This window comes from Sarcophilus harrisii, chromosome 6 (genome assembly GCF_902635505.1).
Source record: "Sarcophilus harrisii chromosome 6, mSarHar1.11, whole genome shotgun sequence".
In the NCBI taxonomy this organism is placed as follows: Eukaryota; Metazoa; Chordata; class Mammalia; order Dasyuromorphia; family Dasyuridae; genus Sarcophilus; species Sarcophilus harrisii.
In genome coordinates this window covers 63831610-63842644 of record NC_045431.1, presented here as the reverse complement: position 1 = coordinate 63842644, position 11035 = coordinate 63831610, and the positions used below count along the sequence as shown (strand labels likewise).

Here is an 11035-nt window from a genome sequence, read left to right as displayed (position 1 = left end):
GGTTCTTCTCTCCAAATGTTATTCATAAAGAAATGTGTGTTAAAAATAAGTAAATTTGCTAAAGACAAAAATAAATAGGGGATATGAACACTTTAATAGCCCTTTGGACACCATTCTAAATTGCTCTCCAGAATAGTTGGATCAGTTCACAATTCCCACCAACAATGAATGTCCCAGTCTTTCCTCATCCTCTCCAACATTTATCATTATCTTTTCCTGTCATCTTAACCAATCTGAGAAGTGTGAAGTGGTACCTCAGAATTGTCTTAATTTGCATTTCTCTGATCAAGTGATTTAGAGTATTTTTCATATGACTAAAAATGGCTTTGATTTCTTCATTTGAATCATCTTTTGTTTTTAAAGAGGACCAATGACACCATGGGGTAATTTTTTGATTTGTCAGTGAATTTGGATTCACTAACAGTAAGAGTAAGGCAATATCATAATAAACAAGAGAAATTGGGCAGACATTAACCCATTTACAAACTGGTGATATCAATCAGTGGATCATATTGACAGGATGCTGTGGCAATGAGATAGAGTGGTTGGTTAGAGGGATAATGGCTTGAAAAAATAGATAGATGCGATTCAACCAAAGAGAAAGATTAACTCAGTCCTTCAATATATATATATATTTTACTATTGTAATAATCAAACTAATATTTAACATAAATATATTAATATTAAAATATAAATTTAATATAATATTTGATATAAACTAATATTTATTTTATTAACAGACTTTTCTTTTTTTTGGCTGAGGCAATTAGGGTAACAACAGGCTTTTAATAAACACCTACTATAGGGACAGCTAGGTGGCGCAGTGTATGTAGCACCAGCCCCAATGTCAGGAGGACCCAAGTTCAAATATGGCCTCAGACACTTAACACTTACTAGCTGTGTGATCCTGGGCAAGTCACTTGTCCTCAACTGCTTCAGCAAAAATAATAACAATAAAATAAAATAAATACCTACTATGGCAATCCTTGAGGGTACAAAGAAATGAAAAACCAGTCTCCACCCTCAATGAGTAATGTCAGGTGTCCTCCCCATAACCTTAATACCAGTCTCACCATTTTTCAAATTCCTTAGTTCAGTTTCTCTAGGATGCCTCATTTCTGAGAAGAATGTAAATCTGGGATCTTTAAGGCTATGCTAATAAAATCCAAGTCCTATTGTGTTAAAAAGGCTTTAAGTCCTCCTGGCAGCAGTTCCAATAAGCTCTTAACCAAAAAACGGACTACCAGCAATTATCTGACCATGGCAACTAATGAAACCACTAGATATTCCAATCAACTTTAGTAAAAGTAATATGACTGGATGGGTGGAGCTATCTTCAAGGATTACACTGAATCACTTCTAAGAGGCAATTTGGCATATGGGATAAAGCAATGGATTTGGGAGTCAGAAAGGTCTGGTTTAATCCCTACTTCAAATTCAAGTTCTTATGGCTTTGGAGGATGGAACATGTCACCTGAACTCAACTATAAAATGGAGGTGAGATTAGAGCATCTACTTCATCAAAATGATCTGTGAGAGTTAAAAGATAGTTTTTTGCAAACTTAAAATGCCATGGAGTATGCTACGTTTTCTTAAAGTCCCAAATTAATTCCTTTCTGTATCTTCCATTCCTTTCTAGGTAGTCCCACCAACATATCATCAAGACAAAGAATGAGAAAATGAATGACAAATAATGATAATGAGGAAGAAGAGGGAGAATAAAAAACTAACTTAGATGTCGGGCCCATTTCAGGAAGTCTAAATGGTTCTCAGATGCTTTTGAAATCTCAACATGATTTTGGAATCATAGGGTTTAGAAATGGAGAGGCCCTTGGGTCATTATTTGGGTCATCAGGTCAAAGTTCCTCATTATCTAAGTGACTCAAGTGAAGTAACATCCCCAACACCTCACAGAAAGGAAGAAGCAGGACCAGGACATGATTTACCCAGCATGTTTGCATGTATTTTCCCATCAGTTTAAGGAAATGAGCATTGTAGTGGTTGGGTTTGAAAATTTTTTTTGTGTTGCACATATTTATAAACCATTTTAATCTCTCCCTTTCCCTTTCCTTCTCCTCTCTCTCTCTCCTCCCCCTCCCCCCCACACCCCTGTGTACATGTTCTTTCCCCCCAGTAGGCTACAAAGGGTCTGAGGAATTATTGTTTCTGTTTTTGTATTTCCAGAAACCAAACATAGTACCTGGCACCACAGGAAGCATTTAATGACTGGTGAATGAATGGATAGCACCTATAATCCAGAAGCAATCAAATCACAAGGAAAGATTTCTTCATACTTTATAAAACAAAATTCTCTATCTGTGCTACTCATACATTAATTGCCCTTGTCTTATAAAGAGAAAAAAACCTGGATCCTTATTTCCCAGGGCCTTTCCCAAATTCAGCTTCTGAATCCTTCCCAAGTGGTTCCATTGAGGGACCTATCCAACCATAGTTCCTGACTCAGTTTGAAATTCAATTCAATGACACTTTATACTGAGGGAAATTGGAACTGTAAATTCTATCCCTCTTTTTCATATCTTAATAATACTTTCCTATTTGTTCAATCTAAATTTGCAATGAGGATCTATAAATTTTTTCGAAAAGTGAACAGGATTTCTCTTTGACTATTCAACTCTGCTGATTTTGAACACAACAGGCTTCAGCTAAATTGAATAACTGTTCCAGACCTTTCTTCCCCTCCCAATCCTTATCTTCAAATTCATCTATCTTTCAGTACATTCTGACCTAAATGAGATCAGATCACACCTGTCCAACTTTGGACAAGGTTTCCCACTAGATACCTTCTTCTGAGAGAGAAATTTGTCCCCTCATGTTAATAATCAATTATTGAATTAAGACCAAGATTTTTTCCAAAAATCTGTAATTCAGTCTCTGAAGGACATTGCTGATAATGGCGTTGAATTAACTTTCAATCTTGGTCAGACCCTATTCAGGTGGAAAAAAACCATTGTTGTGCTCTATAGAATAAGAGGGTGAGGAGGGGGGGAAGAACAAATTCCTTGATTAGATGGCCCAAGCTTGGCTGGGCAATTTAGAAATAAATGACATATTCAAAGTTATATTCTGCCCTTCCCCCTACATTAAAATAGGTCCACCTCTCATAGTAATATTCATTCTTTCTCATCAATTGCAGTAAGAAATCCCTTAACATCGCATTTCTAAAGGCTTATAAACCGTGAAACCACCACCATGAATGGTCTTTGGCATTTGAGTGTCACTGACCCATTTTATTGGTAATATGCTAGCATTATGAATAAGATGATTAATTGCCCAGAATTTGTGTCTCTTGATCTTTTAAAATATCAGTTTCCCAATCAGAACAATCTGTTCCACATCCTATCCCATGTTCATTTCCAGTTCTCTTCGAATGTTCATGTTATTTTGATACCTGGAATTTTTCTTATCCTGCAAGCTTCTCTAGAAGTTATCTTCAACTACTCTAGACAACCCCTATTCTTTTCTTCTTAGTAACACAAAACTAAATACCCGATTAATGCAGTATGAACAATTTTTGAGGACTGAGATCATATCTTTATGCCCAAAGAAGCATCCTCCCCCAATCGGTCAGTCTCCCATTTGTTTACCTGGTATATTGGACTGAACTGCAAGGCATACTGCAAAGTGTCTGATACATGTACATGCTTAATAACTACTGAGTGATTGAAAGAGCACTGCATTTCAACTCTACCCCTTACTATGTGTATGTCTTTCATTAAATTATTTCATCTATCTCAACCTCACTTTTTCCCCACCTGCACAATGAGAGAAGCTCTTAACTCCTAGGTACTGAGGATAAAAAAATGTCTCTCTCCTCAACAGAGAAAGTGAGTATGACATGTGGAATATGTCATGGTCAACTGTTTTGCTTAATTCTGTCCTATGAAAGGATTCTATGGAAAAAAGAATGAGAAACCAATTTCTTTTTTTAAAGCTTTGGTAACACAATAATCTAAGGGTGCTAGATTGGATTGTTCTAAATTTACATTCTTGTGCTGCTAAGAGAGGTATTATTATTGAAGACTTCCAAAGGCTGATAATTGCCCAAGAAGACCTGCAGTTACCACCACTTGGACAATTTTTCCTTCTCTCTTGATTGCTGGGATGGGAGTGAATAACATGGGAGGGAGATTTACAATCTTAAGTTCCTCATTTCTCCTAGCTCTTATTTTAGAGAAATTTTAAAGGTTTATCCAAAGGAAAAGGTTAGAAAGACCTGCAGGTGACTAAGAAATATTTGTAGATTGGTTGATAACCATTTCTCTTATTTACTTTTTTGTGAAGGCTAAAGAGCCCTTTAGGTAAATAATCTAGAAATATAGAGATAGGCACACTGAAGCAAAGTCATCCAGGGTACTGTCTGGCTTATAGGGTCAGAAGCCTCAAGTTTAAATCCTAACTTTGTTTCTTACTAGTGATAAGTGACTAATTTCCTCAGTCTCTTCTTCAGTAAAACTCGGGGGTGGGGTTGAACCAGACAGTTTCTATATCTATAACCTTGATCTGGCATTCAGACTATATCACCTACCTACCAGATGTTTTAGAGGCTCACATAGTGTTTATGCTTATTTAAAAAACAAAAATAAAGAACCCAACTTAGAAGCTTATCCAGCCACAGACCTCAAAAATATTGCTTACAGGCAAGGGACACAGTCCTCCCACAGACCAGAACAATTTATTCTCAATAAAACTCAGATAAATTACAACCTTGTCCATCACCTCCCCTTTCCTTCCAAGCTGCTGACTCATACAAACTAAGTATGGTTGCTTAACTTAAGACTATTGCCTTTAGGTTTGTACCAAGAAGGTAACAAGAGGAAGAAGAGGAGGAGGAAGTATGGCAAAAGCAGGATTTCAAACCCATTCACAACTATTCTGTCAATTGCATTTTATCCAGGACTCTTGAAGTAACCTGCTTTTTAGGCAAACTGCTTTATGACCTCTGAATTCTGTGTCAAAAGGGGATAGTTCTGAGGTTCATAGTCCATAAATTGTGACTATAATTCAAGAAGGTGAGGAGAAAGGGATTATCAACAAGAGGAAGTAATAATGCTAACTTACATTTTATATATAGCTCTCTAAGGTTACAAAATGTTCTGTTCTTCCCAATAACTGCTTCTTCATGACATGTGATTCATGATATCATCATCAATATAATTCAATTAACATTTTTTGAGTGCCTTTATGTGCAAAATATATTGCTAGGCACCGGGGGAAGGGAGAGGGAGAAGAGAACTACAAAGAAAAGACTGGAAATTGAGTACCCTGAAGAAACTTCCATTCTATTTTTTTTTTTCTACCATTTTACGTCCAAAGATGGAGTTCCTACTGTATGCAGTGCTAGTAGCTGGGAAAGATACAAGTTTAAGATGAGATGTAGTCTCAATCCTCACAGTAAGACACACACAGATAATTGACACAAACACGTTTAAGTATGATCAAAGTGCTCAGTGGGTTCCAAATGGGAGAAATAGTCATGGCAACACTGGAAGGCAGAATTTTCATTTGGCTTCAAGTATGTGAAGAATTTAACAGAAAAGGGCAGTCTGATGGTAGGGAATGGCTTGAGTAAAAACACAAAAATGAAAAAGAGCATGAGAGTGTGTGTGTAAGAACAGAAAACGAAGATCAATTTGGGGGGAATGAAGAGTGAATGAAAGGAGTTAGGGGTTCAGTTGGTTCCCTAGAACAGTTGTAGCAACTTTAATAGAAAAGAGAGCCATAACTTCAGATATAAAGCTCCTGGCATCTTCATATTGACTATTGACTTGGAAAACCACAAACATTATATTTTAATCTGATTTTTTAGCACTGGAGACTGACCTCCTTGAGGGCAGGGATTATCTTTTACCTCTTTTTGGAAAAAAAAAATAAAGCACAATGCCAGGCTTATGATAGGCATTTAATAATGCACAATAATATGATAGGAAATCAAATTTATTGACTTTTTTGCATTATAGAAACCTTATGGACCCCTGATGAGAGTTTTTAAATGCATAATTAAACATGGGTATTACAAGGAAACCAATTATATTGAGATAAATTTATGAAAATAGTGGTTTTTATTTTTTTAAGTTCAAGGACCTCAGTTTAAGAACCCCTGCTCCCAGAATGAGCTGAGATTTTGCAAGGTCAGTCATGGAGGCCAAGCAGGAGTTTGAATTCCTTTGTATAAGAATGGTCCTCTACTTAGATAAACCTTCCTCTATTCCCAAATTCTTCCCTGTCCAGCTCACAGCCTTTCCTGGAACAGCCCCACCAGTCATGATGACCAAAAGTCATCCCTTCTGCCTGGCCCCACCCCACAGCAATTTGCTTGTACATTTTGTGCTAGACTGCCTTGTCTCGTTTCTTGTTTGTAAACGTGTTTTATTTGTTCACCTAGATTTTGGCTCTTTGAAGCAGGAATTTTATCTCTTATGACTTAGCATTTCCCACAGGCCTGGCAGTGTTTTCACACTGCAGGTGTTGTATAATTGTGAATGAATGACTGAATGGCCATTATTTAAGACATCAGATGAAAATAAAATAAGTTTATTCTTCAAGGATGTGTAATGTCATGAGGAGTGATACCTCTACTCTATAACTTAGTGGACAGGTTTCAAGAGATATTGAACCCTGGTTCCATGAACCTGGGATGTCTTCTGAATGTAGTTTGAATATTTCTTAACAAACCTAACTACATATTCATGTATTCATGTACAATATTCATTCTCTTTTCATACTTAAAGCCTTTCCAGGTGTATAGAATCTGCTGACAGAGCTTTTTGCTCCATGACTTTATGGAACTTGAGGGAAGGTCATAACAGACAGGGATGGGATCAATAGCTCGAGAAAGGAATAGTGGGAAAAATGATCAGGCAATATGTATAGTACAAAATGTTCCCTTTAGAGATATTCCAAACAAGGAAACAACTATTTAAAAAAGAATCAACTTGTAGAAAATAACTGGAAGCTGGAAGGCTTGCTTTCTAATGGTTCCAGGATACTATAAATCTGGAAAGGCAGAGATTGTTCCTTTTTTGTGTGTGGCAGGGGAGGGGAGATCGGGGGCGAGCTTTTGCATCCTTCATACCTAACAAAGTCTACGCAACTGGACACAGCAGTAATCAGTTCGTATCTGTGGGCTGGAACTGAAGGTGAGAAGAGAGTGTGCATACTGAATCTTGAAGTAGGAAGATGTGGATTCAAGTCTCAGTTCTGCTCCTTTTTAAGACCTTTCAAGTAATTTCCCCCTCTCTAGTGCTCAATTTCCTCTTCTGTAAACTGAAGAGGCTCCACTGTATTTATGACTTCTCAGGTTCCTTCAAGCTGTAACCCTCCAAGAGCTCATGAAAGCCCCTCCTTGTTTAACTGTCTGGCACACAGATTAAACAGTTCTTTCTCCTTCATAGTTGCTCACTGTTTAGGCTAACCCTCCATATAAGTATAAGCATGGATGACTCTTCTAGTTTCAAATTTCCTTCTTTTCCTTTTCCATTCCTCAGATCTTCTCCACAGTAAAGACTCTTTTCAAATTCTCAGGGAAAAGCATTCCACACTAACAAAAAGACACTGCTGGATGTCCCAATTAACACTTCTTTCATAACCAGGATCCCTCTTTAGTGTTATTCTGTCTCCTCTATTCCTCACCCAAATGTGTTTAATCTGGGAAGCCAGGCTATTTCTGCCTCCTAAGAGACCAGACCAGTATCACTTCCTACAATACCAAGTTGGCCTAAAGTACAGGCTTTTCCTAGTGGGCTACAAAAAGGTATAGAGATTTGTTACTACAATGCCAGGAAAGAAACAAGAAAACAATGCCAGCAAGAGCAGCTCAACTATAATTGACAGACGTTACATCTTCAGAACAATGCAACATTGGTATCCATCTCAAGTTTTCAACAGAACATCCTTAAAAGTTTTCAATAGCTCATTCTTAAAGTTACTGCTGAATGAGATCTTTCAGTGAGATGTAATACTCTCCCAACATTTATCAGCAATTTCAGGAAACATTTAAACAGCATTTGCTACATCCAACCTTAGGTGATAAAATTTAGTTATTTAAAGGAAGCAACATTTCTTCTAATGTTTTTCCAGCTATGCAATTTGACATATTTGTCCCTTATAAGAACTGAGAAATGAAACTGTTTCATATACTTCTTAAGATATATATATTTTTTAGTTTTAACAGGAAGGAAAATTAATGATAGATGAAGTCCATCCTGTAAAATCAACTAAAATTTTCAACTAAAAAAAAAAATGTATTAGATATGTTACTGGTACACTCTTCCCTGCACCTCTTCCTTCCCCCGGTGGAATATGATGCAAAAGGAAAGGGAAGTTCCTGGTTTTATTAAGATAAATGTAAAATCATTTCTCAGGATATACACATTTCAACCTTTACAAATTCTTAATCGGGGAACTTGTAGCAGCCGAGAACAATGGTCTGAACGAGGAGAAAGATCCTAAGATATGGTCACTAATCCAACCAAAGCAAACCGAGTTAGTCTATACTAGACACAGACCAGTTAACTAAAGGGTAGTAAAAAGAAACTCATCGTTTAAAATTAGGGATCGAGACTGGATGTGTGATTTCACTGGCCCAGGGGGCAACCTCCCAGTAAGGAGACTGTTCTCTAATAAGGCAGGTCAGCTCCTCTGCAACTTAGAGTCAGTGTCTGGTTAAATGAACGACTCGCCAATATCTGTCATAAATGGCATCATGCTGTTGGGAATAAATAGGTGAAAAAGGGGGATACATGACTGTTTCAGAATCAAACACCCCGGCCTTAATTTGGACTCCCCGATGAAAAGATAGGTATCCAAAATTACAGCCAAGGGCATTTAGCAGGGCTAACCAGCACCTTCTGGGAAACAGACCGCCGCCTCTTAAAGAGGGATTTTAAGAAAGGTCCCGAAGCAACCCCCTGGCTGGAAGCACAGGGTACCGAATAAGGGACACCCTGTTCCCGATGCAAGATCTGAGCAAAGGCGGGTCCAACAACAACAACCTCTGATCGCGGTGCTCCGGGTTTCTCCAAGAGAAAATCCGACCCCCGCCGCCAGCCTGGCGGGACCCAGCCCGGCTGCCCGGGAAGCAGACAGGGCTTGCCCTCCATTGCTCAGCGTCTCCCCGGAGCCCGGGCCGAAGGCGCGCTCCGTGCGGGGCCGGGGTTCTGGATGTCCTGCCGCCGCGAGCGTTCCATCACTCACCTGTCCTGGAGGACGCACTCCCGGGGCCAGAAGCCAGCTCCGTCGCCGCCAGGTGAGGGGGAGGAGGCGGATGGAGAGGAGGAGGAGGGGGAGGATGGAGAGGCGCAGGGGGGGCGCCGGTCTCGGGCAGGGACCGAGGGCACGGGGACCGCGGGGGCGCGGGGGGAGAGAGGGGCTGCCTCCGCAGCCGCGAGGAGGACACGCAGCAGAGGCTGGACACGTCTCTCTGGAGCAGGGCCGAGCAGAAGCGGGTCGGGCTCTGATACATCCCGCGGGGGCGCGCGCCGGCCGATGGCACCGGGCCGCCGGGCGCCCCGGGACGGCAGCGAGCGGGTCTGGAGCCGGAGGGTGGGCGGGGGGGGGGACGGGGGCCGCGGGAGGGGCTGGGCTCAAGGCTGCCCGGCGGCTGCCGCAGCCCCCGCAGCCTTCTCCGTCAGCATCCACCGGGGGCTCCCGGCGCCGCGACTGCGGGCGCGGGGGAGAGTGCAGGCGGAGAGCCCGGTTCTGCCTCCCCTCCTCCGGACCGGCTGCCAGAGCGGGCGCAGCGGGGACAGCGAGCCGGCGGCGGTGGCAGCGACGTCTGCCTGGCGCACCTCAAGGCTGCACGGCTAAGGGGAGGGCTAGCGCAGGGCCCTGACGACACGGGCTGCACCACGCGGCACGGAGGGGTGTTCCGGAGAGGCGGGCCCCGCCCCGCGCCGCCCTGGCGAGGAAACCGTCCCTGGCGCGCCCAGCACCGAGCCCCGCTGGCCCAGGGAAGGGCCAAGGGCCGGCTTCGGGGCTTGCAGACTGGCGCCCCCCCTTCCGGTCTCCGAAATGGAAGCGCCCTCCCGGGCCGGCGTCCCGAGCTGGTTCTGCAGCAGGGGCCCGGAGAAGCGCGTGCGGCGTCTGTGTGCTTCTCTGGGCTGAGCACGAACTGGGGCAAAGGTCGGGCGCCGGGCTCGCGGTCCCTGCCGCGAGCTCTCCCAAAAGCCCGCGAAGCCCCTAACGCTTGGCGGGGCCGTGGTCCCGCTGCTCCGGGCGCTTCCCCCGAGATGCGCATTAGCCCGCTCCCCCGCCGGCACGCGGAGCCCCGGTTTTCCGTGGGGGCCAGCGCGGCCCGAGGCTGCCGCCTGTGCTGGTCACAAATCCGCGGGTGGAATCAAAAGTGCAGGCGGACAAAAACAGGGACTGGGAGTTCTATGTAGTGGTTCTCACTCATCTCCCAGAGCTCTTTCTCTGGGCGTAGCTGCTCCATTGGAACTGATTTGGTTGATCTCGTTGCTGAGGATGGCCGGGTCCATCAGAACTGGTCATCATATAGTATTGTTGTTGAAGTATATAATGATCTCCTGGTCCTGCTCATTTCCCTCAGCATCAGTTCATGTAAGTCTCTCCAGGCCTTTCTGAAATCCTCCTGCTGGTCATTTCTTACAGAACAGTAATATTCCATAATATTCATATACCACATGAATATAGTCTTGTTGCTGTATACAATGATCTCCTGGTCCTGCTCATTTCCCTCAGCATCAGTTCATGTAAGTCTCTCCAGGCCTTTCTGAAATCCTCCTGCTGGTCATTTCTTACAGAACAGTAATATTCCATAACATTCATATACCACATGAATATAGTCTTGTTGCTGTATACAATGATCTCTTGGTCCTGCTCATTTCCCTCAGCATCAGTTCGTGTAAGTCTCTCCAGGCCTCTCTGAAATCCTCCTGCTGGTCATTTCTTACAGAACAGTAATATTCCATAATATTCATATATCACATGAATATAGTCTTGTTGCTGTATACAATGATCTCTTGGTCCTGCTCATTTCCCTCAGCATCAGTTCGTG

General features: G+C 42.4%; 1 protein-coding gene across 1 annotated transcript in view; it reads right to left on the bottom strand.

Moving 5' to 3' along the window:
- Positions 1 to 9798, bottom strand: part of NOCT (nocturnin) — a 34416-nt gene extending 24618 nt beyond the window's left edge. Inside the window, exon 1 of the mRNA XM_012552213.3 lies at positions 9214 to 9798. Coding sequence (XP_012407667.2) covers positions 9214 to 9481 — 268 coding nt within the window. The 5' untranslated portion in view covers positions 9482 to 9798. The remainder of the gene's footprint in view (positions 1 to 9213) is intronic.
- Between the last annotated feature and the right edge of the window lie 1237 nt (positions 9799 to 11035).